Source organism: Elaeis guineensis, chromosome 11 (assembly GCF_000442705.2).
Source record: "Elaeis guineensis isolate ETL-2024a chromosome 11, EG11, whole genome shotgun sequence".
Taxonomy (NCBI): Eukaryota; Viridiplantae; Streptophyta; class Magnoliopsida; order Arecales; family Arecaceae; genus Elaeis; species Elaeis guineensis.
The window spans coordinates 61,104,677-61,120,614 of record NC_026003.2 but is presented as its reverse complement, the minus strand read 5'-3'; the positions used below and the strand labels follow the sequence as shown (position 1 = coordinate 61,120,614).

The window sequence follows — 15,938 nt, the reverse complement described above, 5'->3', positions numbered from 1 at the left end:
GCATGAATGCTTTGCGGGGAGGCATCGGGCGAAGACCTAGTGGAGGAAGGAGGAGAGGACGCCGGAAAAAATGATCGGAGGTGGTCCCGTTGAGCGCTCCTTTAAAAACAAGGGTACTGCGAAGACACAGGCCCTTCCTCTAGCGCCAATCCTGTTGGTGCAAAAATCCGCCTGCGTCGGAGAAGCTGGAGTCGAGGAAGTCGCGGTCGCCGCCGGGACCTGCAAAAGAAGTCTAAACCGGAGGTGGGGTTGCTCCGGCAAGACCCTCCGACGCTCAAGTCAGTTCTCTGCCTCAACAAGAATGGAGTGCTCGAACGAAAATTTTAGCAGAGTTTTTAGATAAGAAATGAGAGCTTAGAGAATAACGTATCTGGAATCCCCCTTTTATAGACGGAGGGGGCAACAGACTGATAGCGATGTTTGTAACGATCTGGCAGTGGGCTGCTCAGGGTCAGAAGGAGTTTGTTGCAAAGAGTAGTGGAGTGGAATCGTGGCTATTATTGTAGTCTGCCAGGGAGTGATGGAGCTGCGCGGAATCCGTCGTAGGAAGTGGAGCAGAGTCGTGGCCGTTACTGCGGCCTGCCAGGGAGTGATGGAGCCGCGCGGAATCCGTCGCAGGAAGTGGAGCAGAGTCGTGACCGTTACTGCGGCCTGCCAGGGAGTCCAGGCCTGTTGGCCGAAGTTCGGTTGGAGTCCGATCTTCGTAGAAGTCCGGACGGGGATCATTTGTCGAGTCTCGGCCAAGGCTGCTGTGGTAGGAACTTGAAGTAAATCATTTGCAGCGGTAACTCGGAATGGGTCGCTTGCAACAGAAGCTCGAAGTCCGACTCCCGTAGGAGTCCGAACGAAGTCTACCTGTAATTGAAGTCATGGGCGGAGTCCGGCTCCCGTAGGAGTCCGGACGAAGTCTATCTGCAAGTGACGTTGGGGGCGAAGTCCGGCTCCCGTAGGAGTCCGGACGAAGTCTACCTGTGATTGAAGTCGTGGGCGGAGTCCGGCTCCCGTAGGAGTCCGGACGAAGTCTGCCTGCAGCCGGAGTCAGGGACGAAGTCCGGCTCCCGTAGAAGGTCGGACGAGGTCTTCCTGCAGCTGGAGTCGGGGACGAGATCCGACTCCCGTAGGAGTCCGGGCGAAGTCTTCCTGCAGCCGGAGTTGAGGACGAGGTCCGGCTCCTATAGGAGTCCGGGCGAAGTCTACCTGCAAGTGAAGTTGGGGGCGAAGTCCGGCTCCCGTAGGAGTCCGGACGAAGTCTACCTGTGATTGAAGTCGTGGGCAGTCTTCCTGCAGCCAGAGTCGGGGACGAAATCCGGCTCCCATAGGAGGCCGGACGAAGTCTTCCTGCAGCCGGAGTCGGGGACGAGGTCCGGCTCCCATAGGAGTCCAGACGAAGTCTACCTGTGATTGAAGTCGTGGGCGGAGTCCGGCTCCCGTAGGAGTCCGGACGAAGTCTGCCTGCAGCCGGAGTCAGGGACAAGGTCCGGCTCCCGTAGGAGTCCGGACGAGGTCTGCCTGTGATTGAAGTCATAGGCGGAGTCCGGCTCTCGTAGGAGTCCGGACGAAGTCTGCCTGCAGCCGGAGTCGGGGCTGAGGTCCGGCTCCCATAGGAGGCTGGACGAGGTCTTCCTGCAGCCGAAGTCGGGGACGAGGTCCGGCTCCCGTAAGAGTCCGGACGAGGTCTGCCTGCAAGTGAAGTCGGAGGCGAAGTCCGGCTCCCGTAGGAGTCCGGACGAAGTCTAGAAGGTGGTCGATCAACGTGGAAACTTGGGTGGAGTCCGTCCGTCGCGAAGAATCCGATCGATGCTGGTGGGGATTTATCCGTCGGCAAAATTTGGGAGTGTTGCGGAGGCTCGGCCGCCAGGGGTTCGGAGAGATGTCGCCGAAGGTCGGAAGTCAATAGAATCCCTGAAGGATCATTCCCGTCACGAACTTCGGCTGGGAGGTACTTTATACCCAACACTAACCAACATGGATCAGCTCTTTGACAAATAAGTATTCATAATCTTGGATTTGTTTAAATTAAGCTGCAAGAGAAAAGGCCCCATGATCAACTTAAGCATCTAGGACATTTTATGATGGGTCATTCAAATATTAATCATTGCATAGTCTCTTTTGTGCTGCCTATGCACATGAAAACCCTTCTTAAAATGAGATATATGGATTTTGAACATTGGTCAAGAAAACTTTCCTTAGAAAAACTTGAATATATCCAAGACTCTTACCCCATGTCTAACTTCACCCAACAACTCCAAGCCATCCAAAAGTGGCACTAACACAATCATCCATTATTATTTCCTACTAAAATTTCTTCAAGAAAGAATATTGCCTGATTTTCACATAACATGACTTATCTATATTATGTTGTTAATTTATGAATCCCTTTATTTCTTAAGTACACATGCAAGAGCATGTACAATATAACCAGTCAATATAAAGGGAGAAGAGACATAACATGAACCAAAAAATAAATAAATCTTTGCAAATTATTCCCAAAGGACCTGCAAATATTTCTAAAGTTTTATTTGTCATGAATTTCTCTTTATTTTGCAGAACTTCAAAAATTGTCATAATGTGTAGCCCTGGTAAATTCATCTTCGACCTTTTTAAAATTCAGGATTAAGATTCTCTACCTTCCTTAGTGATCCATACCTTCCAAACCATGAATATGTAGCAAAAGCCTTCACCAAGGACATGTTTAGTTTGACGTAAGTCATGGGTCTGACCTAGGATTCCCCTGGAAGTGCCAACATCATTTTGTTTGTTCCAACAAAGTCTGCACGAAGTATGATAACTAAGTTACCAAGTTCTGACTTCACTAAAAGGGTCTTGCTGACTTCAACTAAAGGTAAGCCAAAGTTGAGTTCCAACAAGTTGGTAGGTGAGATTTATTTTGGTGCTCGCCACCATACCCCAATCAACCTTTTGACTTCAGACTTCCTAATTGAAGCAAATGACCAATGTTGACCAAACTTTTGTCCAGCAGAATGCTTATGTTGGACTCAAGACTCATCAAACTCGACTTCAGAAAGTTGTTGTTCCCATATTTTTTGCACTTTCTACCAACCAAAGATGCCCTAAACCTCTTTTATATATGGCTATACTATATTTAGGAGAAACATAATGCAGATGATTACTACAAGATAATATTTCAAACAGGCAAAAGAAAATTTTTTCTTCATTTAGATATTAAAAAAAAACTCTTTAATATATTCAGTAATGAGCAACGTCAGCTGATACAAAGACTTGTTAATGTCCAGTGATTTTTGCAAAGGCCCACATCACTTCAAAAGCAAAAAGGGGTAGCAGCAATAAATCAGGAAGATACAATGTCTAATGAAATTTTATATGGAGGAGATGGTCAGGCAACAAGATATTACGTCCTAGGAGCATTAGCATGCTAACTATTGTGATCTGTCAGGCAAGCAGAACACTGAGGGGCAGAGGACCCCATAAATGTGTTTCTATATTTTCTTTCATTACTCGAGTGATGCAACCCGCATCACCATGATTTGGGAAGCCGTCCCAATTGAAGTTCAAGTAGAATGAATATGAAATGGAGGCTTGTCTATCCAATAACTACAAAACAGAAGGGAACTGTCAGGATGAGAGAATAGAGTTTCAGATGTTGTTCTCCACATAACATGGTGAATTTTCAGCTTGATGATACACATAAGCTATGGATCCAACACCTTAAGTAATGAATTGCTAAATCTCACATTGCTTTACATACTCTATTTCTTACCAAATCTGATTATATAAATTTATCGGCACAACAGTTTTGTACCCATGAATGGAATGCCTTTAATTAGTTTCACATTTTCCATCCTTCACTTTCAAAGCATGTCAACCAAAGCATTTCTTAGGCTCTTATCTAACTGCGATGCCATTTGAATCTCCAACCACTAACCAAGGAAGCAATATTACCTTGTCTTTTTATAGCAGTTCTGAATGAGAAATCGAGAAGAAATGAAGAGAATTTCTTGACATAAGAAACATCACTGCACAAGCTTTAGTGCACAGTGGGCTACAAGCAATGAAAATGAAAAATATGAAGGTATGAATTCTACAAAAATGTATAAGAAACCAAAGGAATGCCACTTGAGAGTAATTAGCCTAACAACCCAGTCTGGTATTAGTTGCTTAGAATGGTTTTACAGATGTGTGAAAAATGGCCAGTCATTATGAAGAGTCTTTGCATACATTAAGTGAATTAGGCACTCCAATGTAGTTGATCATAGCAGGGGCTTTCCCTTTTTTCTCTCTCTTTTTCTAAGAAAGCATCCAATCTGATTATTTATTTCTGCTTCTAATTTCCTCCTCAAGATCAATATGTCCACTTATCATATAAACTTGCTGAGAGATTAAAAATACTTAGCTGGCAAGAATTAACATGCTTTAGTTTAAATATATGGTGCAGGTTTCAATTTTCATGACAAACTACATACACATCATGATCACCATCAGCTTTCATAACTGCCCTCCAGCCCTGGGAAGTTTTCCAAAAAGAATTAGACAGAATTATCTGACCAGCTGTCAACATAATGAAATCCTCACGCATTATTCCAGCAGCCGACTTCCAGCAGCGGGCGGGAAAAAAACTAAGTCCAGTATGACGACACCTTCTAATTCAGGGTAATGAGGACTTATACTGCATGCTTGATAAAGAAAAGCATCGGGATTCATTTGTATGTGTTCTGGCACTTAGTGAAACAATATTGGCTACGAGAACCCTAACTAAAACAAGCCCTTTTCTTTATAGCCGGATATCACCGTATCAAAGGAAAGAAAAAGAAAAAAAAAACATCATTTGTATCATTTGGTTCTTAACGTAGCAGCAAAAAGACTAGGACATATAAGCTACATAGCAAAAGATATTTTTTTTCCTTTAAATCTTCTTCGTTTTACCTGGAATCGATGCTATCAGACTGAACTGATTTCACTACTTCGCTGGTTCCAGAATCGCCTCCCATCAGATTCCTTCTCAACCACTGCTGCTGCTGATTATGCTGGCCCTGCAATGGATTCCGCTGGACATATTGCTGCTGTTGCTGAGAGTTTCTCGCATAGAAGTTAGGGTTTCCGCCCATGCTCCCTCCACGGCCGTTGCCGTTTCCGGGAGGGTATCTACCACCTCGAGAGTTCATCTCCGCGATTTCGATCGGTTCTTCAAGCACCGATTCTATCACCCGATAAACGAACTAAATCCTACTCCAAGTTCAAAAGAAAATCGAAGAAAACAAAAGAAAGAAATCAAGAAACTGCAATCCAAATCTAGGGATTTTGGCCTTGAGTAGAGGAGGGGCGAATAGAGGTGAAATAAAAGAGAGATTCAGGAGCTTCTGCGTTGATTCGAGGATCGTTGGAGCACCGATCGGATGAAGGGAAGTGAGAGGGAGGGTGGGTTCAGATGGATCGAGCGATCAAAATGACAGCATTTCCCTGCGGACGAAGAGGTGGTCGGAGAAGGGCGGAGCAACTCTCGTGGGAGGGCTTTTTCCTAGCTTTAATTGTAGCACCCCAAGATGTGGAATGACCGAAAAGCCCGTAGATGGATCTCGAAACTTCAATACCGCGGATAGGGATCCGCTTCTAATTCTTCCGTAGGAGGATGATATATTACTTAAAGTAGGTTTCGGTTGAAAATGGACTAAATTTTCCTACCATGGAGAGGAAAAAAAAAAAAAAAAAAGGCTAATTCCATTAGGCATGTGAAGCCGAACATACCGCTACCAAATCTCAAATCGGAGAGAACGAAGCGGACATCGATACATAACAATTATCGAGATCTCCTTGGATGAAGACTCATCGATTGGATAAAGAGATGAAATCTTTAGAAGGGATGAGGAGGATAGATCCTTGGTTAGAAAATATGATGCTGAAGTAATTAATTTTGGAGACAGAGCGAGACCTATAAAATGTCTCTAATCGAAAATTTTTCTAGTGAGGACTCTCCGACACTTAAATCATTTGAGAATTGAAGAATAGTAAGAGGAAAAGAGTATTTTGAAGCCTTGTCAGAGCTTATTTGGGGGTCTCCTTTTTTTCTCCATTTATAGAGGAGGAGTGAGAGTTGTATACACCAGAAAAACTTGTCTCTCTCAAAAATTATGTGTGAATCATACTAGTGGAGATTGTTTCTATGCCAGTGATGTAGAGCCAGCCATTAATTGCTATTAGGGCAGAATCTAATCTCAATGATTGTCTTCCTTATCTAGTTTTCCCAAAATCATAAGGAGTATGAATTCCTCTTGGATTAGGAATATCATCTTATTTGAATCATTATCTTCAACTCCCCTAGGTCGATCATAGTCGATCTTTACCTGCCTCAGCTATGCTTAAGGTCCAAATCTGGTCTTTTAGAGATCAGGAGGGCTCCTATAATATCCCAACCCAGCAACAAACCATATAGCATGAATCTCAAAGCAATGAAAAAAGAAAAAAAGAGGGGAAAATAGAGAGAAGACTCCCAATGAGTCTTCTTCCCTTCTCATAATGGAACTACCAATCATCTTTGAAATTAGAAGCCAAGAGGGAGTCTAAGTCCTCCCCCACCCATCTGTATTTAAAGGGACCAAGTCCCTCATGAAACCCACCACCCACCACTGACGGCCATTGAATCCTTGTTGAAGAAGCTCTCTTCTCTTCCGAGTCTGTCATTACCTTTCACTATGCCCATCGAAAATTGAGGTTAAAGAGCCCACCGGAGCCCAAGGTAAGCCTGTCTCTCCTTCATCTCTCTTTTCCCCTTCTTCCCATCGCGTTAGACAATGTCACTAGCTGCCCGTTTTGCCGAAAAATCTAAAAATGAGAATCCCTTATTGTTCCCTTGCTTCTGCCCCTCCTCTTTCTATTTTTTCAGTGCAGGTGGTCACCATCGACCATCGATGTAGGATCTTTAGACTACACTATGATAGTCCCAACCGTCGCTGGCCATAGTCATACCAGTGGTGTTGCTTAAAGATACAATCCAAAAGAGGGGTGAATTGGATTTCTTAAAACTTTCAAAAATTTAGACAAGTATGTATTGAACAAGAAAATGTATGCAATGAATATAGTGAATTAATAAGTAGAAATATAAATGCAAAAAATAAATAACTTGAGAATAAGATCACATACACATAAGCAAAGAGATTTATGATGGTTCGATGTCAATACCTTACAAGTTCATATAGTTAATTTATTATAAATTTTTATATAAACTGTTGGTGCAAAAATCCGCCTGCATCGGAGAAGCTGGAGTTGAGAAAGTCGCGGTCGCCGCCGAGACCTGCAAAAAAAGTCTAAACCAGAGGTGGGGTTGCTCCGGCAAGACCCTCCGACGCTCAAGTCAGTTCTCTACCTCAACAAGAATGGAGTGCTCGAACGAAAATTTTAGCAAAGTTTCTAGGTAAGAAATGAGAGCTTAGAGAATAACGTATCTGGGGTCCCCTTTTTATAGGCAGGGGGAGCAACGGACTGATAGCGATTGTTTGTAACCGCCTCGTCGTGGGCCGCACGGGGCCAGGAGAAATTTATCATGAAGAGTAATGGGGTGGAGTCGTGGCTGTCACCATGGCTCACCACGTGGAATCAGTTGCGAGGAGTGGAGCGGCGTTCGTTGTCGCGACTTGCTAGGGAGTAGTGGAGCCGCGCAGCATCCACCGCAAGGAGTGGAGCAGATTTGCGGCCATTACTGCGGCCTGCCGCGTGGAGCCTGTTGTGGGGAGTGGTGGAGCCGCACAGAATCCGTCGCATGAGGTGGAGCAGAGTCGTGGCCGTTACTGCGGCCTGCCAGGGGGCCCAGGCCTGTAGGTCGAAGTTCGGTTGGAGTTCGATCTCCATAGAAGCCCGGATGGGAATCATTTGTCGAGGAGTCTCGACCAAGGCCGCTCGTTGTAGGAACTTGAAGTAGTTTGTTTGTAGCGGTAACTCGGAGTGGGTCGCTTGCAACAGGAGCTCGAAGTCCGACTCCCGTAGGAGTCCGGACGAAATCTTCCTGCAGTCGAAGTCGGGGATGAAGTCCGACTCTCACGGGAGTTCGGACGAAGTCTACCTGCAATTGAAGTCATGGGCGGAGTCCAGCTCCTGTAGGAGTCCGGACGAAGCCTGTCTGCAGCCAGAGTCGGGGATGAGGTCCGGCTCCCGTAGGAGTCCGGACGAAGCCTACCTGCAGCTGGAGTCAGGGACGAGATCTGACTCCCATAGGAGTCCAGGCGAAGTCTCCCTACAGTCGAAGTCGGGGATGAGGTCCGGCTCCCGTAGGAGTCTGGGCGAAGTCTTTCTGCAAGTAAAGTTGGGGGCGAAGTCCGGCTCCCGTAGGAGTCCGGACGAGGTCTACCTGTGATTGAAGTCGTGGGCGGAGTCTGGCTCCCATAGGAGTCCGGACGGAGTCTTTCTGCAGTCGGAGTCAGGGACGAGGTCCGGCTCCTGTAGGAGTCCGAGCGAAGTCTTCCTGCAAGTGAAGTTGGGGGCGAAGTCCGGCTCCCGTAGGAGTCCGGACAAGGTCTACCTGTGATTGAAGTCGTGGGCGGAGTCCGGCTCCCGTAGGAGTCCGGACGGAGTCTTTCTGCAGCCGGAGTCGGGAATGAGGTCCGGCTCCTGTAGGAGTCCAGGCGAAGTCTCCCTACAGCCGAAGTCAGGGATGAGATCCGGCTCCCGTAGGAGTCCGGACAAGGTCTACCTGTGATTGAAGTCGTGGGCGGAGTCTGGCTCCCGTAGGAGTCTGGATGGAGTCTTTCTGCAGCCGGAGTCGGGGACGAGGTCCGGCTCCCGTAGGAGTCCGGGCGAAGTCTTCCTGCAAGTGAAGTTGGGGGCGAAGTCCGGCTCCCATAGGAGTCTAGATGAGGTCTTCACGCAGTCAAAGTCGGTGAAGTCCGACCCTCGGAGGAGTCCGTCTGCCGTGAAGAATCTAGTCGACGCTGGTGGGGGTTGATCCGTTGGCAAAACTTGGAAATATTGTGGAGGCTCGGCCGCCAGAGAGGTTCGGAGAGATGCCGTCGAAGGTCGAAAGTTGGCGGAATCCTCGGAGGGTCACTCCTGACACGAACTTTGGCTGTTGGGGTATTTTATACCCAACACCAGTCTCTATACTTCCGAGTTCGAATTTCGATCGAAGGAAGTACAGAAAATTTTCACAGTTGAAGTCGTTTTCTTGAATTCTGCACACGACGCCCTCGAAAATCTCATCATTTAATGCGTGCATGCTGAAGCCTTTTTCCAATTAGGGCAATCCGAAGAGTCCTTTCGAAACTCCCACCAGGGTGTAATTCTAAGTGCCTCGCCATAATGATCCGCCGGCAGCCGGCCCTACGTCACGGTAAGTGGGACACGTGGCGAGTGCTGGTGGGCTTAGGGATGTCCGCCACCATAACTGTGCCAGGTCCCATCGCTTATTTAAGCCCCCGCCCTTCCTCCAGGGGCTTCACTTCGCCTGAGGGTCGACACCTTTCTTCTGTCTGAGAGTTTAGTCACTCAGCCACTCCATCGGTGCCCTTTTCGACTTTGAGCGCTCTTCACACCAGTCTTCGCCATCCCCGCCGGCTCCCCACCGTCTTCAGCCCCTCGAGCCTCTCCGAGGGGTTCTCCCATCGGGGCTCCCACCCCAGAGGCCAACCTCGAGAGGATGTCACGGATCGAGAGGAGTAGAAGGGGGAAAACAGCAGCCTGCAAATTCTTCGACTATCAAACCGTCACCGAGGGTTCCCATCGCCTCAAAGGGGGCTCGAGGGAGAATTCCTTCAACAACAGGGGTTTAATAGCGGGGACAACCGGTGAGGGCATTCCGTCCGAGAATTTCGGAGTAGCTGAATGGGGCGACACCGGTCAAGGAGGCAGAGTTGTCGTCACAAGCTGTGACGGGATTCTTGATGTCGTCGGGGCTGAGGGACCAGAAGCGGTCGGCGTCGATGGTGGGGTAGTAGAACTTGTTGCGGGGACGGTGGAAGTAGCGCATGCCGACCTTGCCAAAGTACCTAGGACGGTGGTTGTCGTGGAGCACACGGTGGTGGTGCATGCCTCTGGCGCCATCGCGGCCTCCGAGGCACCTCCGGTTCTTCTTGATGCAGGTCATCGTCGTCACTGCCGTTGCCGTCACTGCCCCCTGAATTCTATCCCATCCTTTTCTCCCTAGGGCTGGGGTTTCGACGATGGAGCGGAACGAGACGGGGGGCGAGAGTTGAAGGATTTGTCACACGCATTGGAAAATGCTGCCGAGACGAACGGAACCGGAAGGAGAAGTTGGGAGCTTGAAGTGGTCTCCAACATGTTCCTTTTGGGCCTTGTAGTAATGTGTTTTTTTTTTCTCTCGGCCCCCAGGGCCTTGTATCATACATCTTTGTTAATCAAGAATGAGAAGGAGATTTTGTTACTTCGTCCGCACTTTGCGTCGAGTTGCTGCCTGCCGAACTTCTTTCACTTACCATTGTTATTGTTGTATTCCCCTTTTTTTTTTCTTTTTCTCTCTCTTTTTTTTTTCGAGGTCGTCCGGAGGTCGTTGGTCGTTGCGTCAGCCCGCTTTTTCAGTCATCCTTTTTCTTCAGCCTTAGTGGCTCTGTAATGCATATTTAATAAATAACATAAAAAGGAAATTTTTCGCTACCTCTTTTACTCATGTGTTGGATTGTCGCTTGCCGAGCTTCTTTCGGCTTTTGCCTTGTTTGAAGTTGATGCCGTTCGGAGGTACCCGATTGCCATCGCATTGGCCCACCCTTTCGTCCATGGCCGCAGATTTGTCCGGGGCCGCTCGGGTTTGACGCCCTCTTTCAGTGCTCGAGCTCGGAGGTCCGAGCTTCTCGTCACCTTGAGGAAGTCATCCTATCTCGGGCTTATGTTGAGGGCTTTCGTGAAGGTCAAAGATTTTGATAAGAACTCCGATCCTTGCTGAGACGAGGTTCCTTGCATCTTTGATACAATTTATTTTTCATTCGTCGCTGATGCAGTCCGTCGCTTTCCTTCTTAACTCCCCTCCCCTTTTTCCTTTTCTTTTTTCGAGTGAGGGTTTTTCCTCTGCTCTTGGTAGGGTCGCGGGAGCGTGAAGGGGCCGCTGGGAAGGTCTCCTTCTTCCTATCTGGTCTTAAGCGATCAGATCTCGACTGGTGTTAGGACGGGGTTCTTCCTCTATTTCTAACAATAGTCGATTTCAGCTCAGGTTAGGACGAGGTCCACCTCTTGTCGCTAACAGGGCTATGGGGGCGCATATGGGCACCGCGGGGCCTCTCCTCCCGTCCGATCTGAGTATAACCGGGCCTTCAATTTTGCTCATGTTAGGGCGAGGTTCTCCTCCTGTCCCTAACATGGCTGTGGGGGCACATGTGGGCGTTGCAGGGCCTCTCCCCCCATCCGATCTAAGAGGAGCCGGGCCTTCGACTTTGCTCATATTAGGACGAGGTTCTCCTCCTGTCCCTAACATGGCTGTGGGGGCGTATGTGGGTGCTGTTTGGCCTCTCTCCTCATCCGATCTAAAAGAACCGGGCCTTCGACTTTGCTCATGTTAGGGCGAGGTTCTCCTCCTGTCCCTAACATGGCTGTGGGGGTGCATGTGGGCGCTGTTTGGTCTCTCCTCCTATCCGATCTAAGAGGAACCGGGCCTTCGACTTTGCTCATGTTAGGACGAGGTTCTCCTCCTGTCCCTAACATGGCTGTGGGGGCGCATGTGGGCGCTGTTTGGCCTCTCCCCCCATCCGGTCTAAGGAGAACCGGACCTTCGACTTTGTCGAGACAAAGTTCTCCTCCTGCTCCAGGCACGGTTTGTTTTGACTGTCTTGTCGATATAGGCTCGCACCAAGAGAGGAGACATGTAGATATGAAACTTTTATTTAAAATAAAGTTATCGGTAATACACTCACAAGTTTTTCGAGCTCCTTGATCGTGGGAGGTCTGCTCCTCCGAGCTCTTTGAGGTAATAAGTTCGGGCCGGACTACTTCTTTGACTTCGTACGGGCCTTCCCAATTTGGGGCGAGCTTCCCTCGATCCTGAGGTTGCGAGACAGCGGCTCGTCGAAGCACTAGATCTCCTACTCTAAAGACTTTATTCTTGACTCTGGAATTGTAATAGCGGGTGACTTTCTGTCTGTAGGCTGCCATCCGAACTTGAGCTACCTCTCGCTTTTCTTCCAGTAAGTCAAGGTTGGTTTTAAGACCTTGCGAATTGTGATGTTCGTTGAATGCCACGACTCGTGCCGACGGGAGTTTAAGCTCAATTGGGATAACGGCCTTCGTTCCGAAGGCTAGAGCGAAGGGGGTCTCCCCCGTGGGCAGTCTTTGGGTAGTTCGGTAAGCCCACAGCACATGATAAAGTTCGTCTGCCCAAGTTTCCTTCGCCTTTTCGAGCCTTATCTTGATCCCTTGCAGTAGGGTTCTGTTGGTCACCTCAGCTTCGCCGTTATTAGTGATTAGGTTTTTGGCAGGCCGAACCTGCAAACGATTGACTTCCAGATGAAATCTTACACTTTAGCTTCTGTGATTTTTGCCAGTGGTTCGGTTTTGACCCACTTGGTGAAGTAGTCAATCGCTATCAGGAGGAACTTTCTCTACCCCGACGCCACGGGAAAGGGCCCAAGGATATCCATCCCCCATTGCACAAAGGGCCATAGGGCACTCAAGGGGGTAAGCTCGGTGGCGGGATGTCTCTGGATGTTGGCATATCTCTGACATCGGTCACACTTTCTGACGTACTCAATCGAGTCATGATGCATTATCGGCCAGTAATATCCTTGGCGGAGCAACTTGTGGGATAAAGATCTAGTCCCCAGATGGCTTCTGCAGATTCCTTCATGCACCTCCCACAAGGCGTAGTCAGCTTCCGAAGGCCGGAGGCATTTTAGAAGGGGCAAAGAGTATGATCTCTTGTACAACTTGTCCTCATGGAGGATGTATCGGGAGGCTTGATTTCTGAGCTTCCGAGCTTCTTTTGTATCGTGAGGGAGAACTCCGTCCCTGAGATATGCCATCAGTGGGTCGATCCAACTGGGCTCGTGATCAATTTCCATCACGGGCTACGATTCTTTCATACTCGGGCACTTCAAAACTTCGAAGAGAACACCCTTGGGCAATTCAGCCGGAGCCAGCGTAGCCAGCTTGGAGAGAAGATCGGCCCTAGTATTTTCCATCCTTGGAATCTGCCTAATGTTGAAGCTACTGAAGGTGGGGATGAGCTCCTTTACCTTTTCAAGATACTTAGCCATGCTGTCCTCTCGTGCTTCGTAGTTTTCGCTGACTTGTCCCACTACCAGTTGGGGTCGCTGTGAACTTGGAGCTGATCTACTCCCAACTCTTTGGCGATCTTCAATCCTGCAATCAGAGCTTCATATTTAGCTCCATTGTTTATTGCGGGAAACTCGAAGCGCAGGACGTACTCCGCGACGATTCCCTCCGGACTGATCAAGATCAGGCTCGCGCCTGCATCCGACATGTTGGAAGACCTATCCACGTAGAGGGCCCAAAAGCAACCAGGGAGGTCGGCTTCTTCTTCAGGGGGTTCGGTCGGGGCTCAAGGTCGTCCGTTTCACCCTGTTTCGGTTCAACCTCCTCCGAGATTGTGTACTCTACTATAAAATTTGCCAATATCTGAGCTTTTACCACCAGTCTGGGTCGATAGTTGATGTCGAATTCAGTGAGCTCGATCGCTCATTTTGCCATCCTCCCGGAGGCATCTGCCCAGTGTAGAATAGCCTTGATCGGCTGGTCGGTGAGTAACGTTACGGTGTGCCCTTGGAAGTAGGGTCGGAGCCTCCGGGCTGCAATCAACAAGGCATAAGTTAGTTTCTCTAATTTAGTATACCTGGTTTCGGTGTCTCTCAATGCATGACTGACGTAGTAGATCGACCGTTGAATTTTCGCCTCTTCCTTAACGAAGACTGCTGCGAGAGCCATAGGGGAGACCGCCAGGTACAAAAACAGCTCCTCTCCAGGTTCGGGCTTCGCCAACAACGGAGGCGAGCCGAGGTAGCTCTTCAGCTCTTCAAATGCCTGTTGGTACTCAGGGGTCCAGCAGAAGTTCTTCGGCCGCTTGAGGGTTTGGAAGAAGGGTAGGCACCGTTCGACCGACCTCGCGACGAAGCGATTCAGGGCTGCTACCCTCCCTGTAAGGCGCTAAACCTCCTTTATCGACTTCGGGGCGGACATCTCCTGGATGGCACGAATTTTCTCCAATTGGCTTCAATTCCGCACCCCGATACCATGAAGCCCAGGAACTTTCCTGAGGTCACTCGGAAAGCACATTTAGTCGGGTTCAGCTTCATCTAATATTTTCAGAGGGTGCCGAAGGTCTCCTCGAGGTCGGCGACGTGGTTCATGGAAGATTTGCTTTTCACGAGCATATCGTCCACGTAGACCTCCATGTTGCGATCGATCTGCTCCTTGAAGATTTTGTTTACCAGCCGCTGATAGGTCGCACCTACATTTTTGAGGTCGAATGGCATGACCCTGTAATAGTAAAGACCACGGTTAGTAATGAAAGCAGACTTTTCTTCGTCTTTCGATGCCATCCTGATTTGATTATAGCTGGAGAATGCATCCATAAAGGTGAGAAGCTTATGGCCCAAGGTCGCATCCACCAGTTGATCAATTCTGGGCAGAGGGTAGCTGTCCTTTGGGCAGACTTTATTCAGATTTTTGAAGTCTATACACATCCTCCACTTGCCGTTTGCCTTTTTGACTAGGACGACGTTGGAAATCCAATCAGGGTAATTGACTTCTCTAATGAATCCGATTTTCAGGAGTTTGTCCACTTCCTCGGCTATCACTTTCTGCCTCTCTGGTACATGACCTCAGATTTTTTCTTTCATCGGTCGATGCTTTGGATCGACGGCCAGACGGTGCTCCATGACTTCCGTGTCAATCCCTGACATGTCTGCTGAAACCCAAACAAAACGTCGCATTCTTTCATAGAAAATCGATGAGATGCATCCGCACCTCTTCCCCCAGGTTGGAGTCGATCTTCACCACATGCTCCGCATTCCCGTCGTTCAAAGGGATCGGAACCAGATCTTCGATTGGGCCACCCCTCTCCTCAGCGAGGTCGTCGTGGGCGTCCAGCCCATCAACTGGGCAGGGATCGAATTGGTTACTTCTTTGCAAGGCTATGTTGTAGCAGTGTCTGGCCAGGGCTTGGTCTCCCCTGACCTCTCTGATCCCCTGGTTGGTAAGAAATTTCAACTTCAAATGGTAGGTTGACACGACGGCCCGGAGAGCATTGAGGCCAGGTCGGCTGAGGATCGCGTTGTAGGCTGACGGCGCCTTCACCATCAGAAAATTCATCAGAGCCCTGGATTGTCTTGGATATCGACCTGCAGCTACAGTCAAAGTTATCATTCCCTCCATTGAGACAGCATCGCCGGTAAACCCTACTAGAGGGGAGCTAATCAGCCCCAAATGGCCGTCAAGGGTGGACATTCTTGAGAAGGCATCGTAGAACAAAATGTCGGCCGAACTTCTATTGTCGACAAGAATGCGGCGGACGTCGTAATTTGCTATATTTAAGAAAACTACAACCGCGTCATTATGAGAGAATTAAACTCCCTGAGAATCTTTTTCAGTAAAGGTTATGGGCTCCTCAATCTTTTGTCGCTGGGGGGTACGGCCAATACATTGGTTGCTCCCTGCCGGGATTCTCTCGAGATGGTGTTGGCGAAATCCGTCGGAGGCCGATTGCTTGACCGCCCCATACCGACGGCCATTGCCGGAGGAGGAGGAGAAGGCTGGAAAACTGGAGGTGAGGCCAGAGCCTGAGACCTGGCCGCAGAGGTCGTGGATCGTCGCATGGATGCTTTGCGGGAGGCATCGGGCAAAGACCTAGTGGGGAAAGGAGGAGTAGATGTCGGAAAAGATGACCGGAGGTGGTCCCGTTGAGTGCTTCTTTAAGAACAAGGGTACTGCGAAGATACACTCCTTCCTCTAGCGCCAATCCTGTTGGTGCAAAAATCCACCTGCATCGGAGAAGCTGGAGTCGAGGAAGTCGCGGTCGC

At 48.9% G+C, this 15,938-nt stretch overlaps 1 protein-coding gene across 3 annotated transcripts in view; it reads right to left on the bottom strand.

Annotated features, from left to right (window-relative positions):
• The window catches only part of LOC105034827 (DEAD-box ATP-dependent RNA helicase 8), a 55,008-nt gene extending 49,518 nt beyond the window's left edge, over positions 1-5,490 (bottom strand). For 2 of the 3 annotated variants that reach the window (XM_010910123.4, XM_029261733.2), the window contains exon 1: positions 4,903-5,490. In XM_010910123.4, coding sequence (XP_010908425.1) covers positions 4,903-5,141 — 239 coding nt within the window. In that variant the 5' untranslated portion in view covers positions 5,142-5,490. The remainder of the gene's footprint in view (positions 1-4,902) is intronic. The other variant, XM_010910122.4, reaches the window with a different exon arrangement.
• Between the last annotated feature and the right edge of the window lie 10,448 nt (positions 5,491-15,938).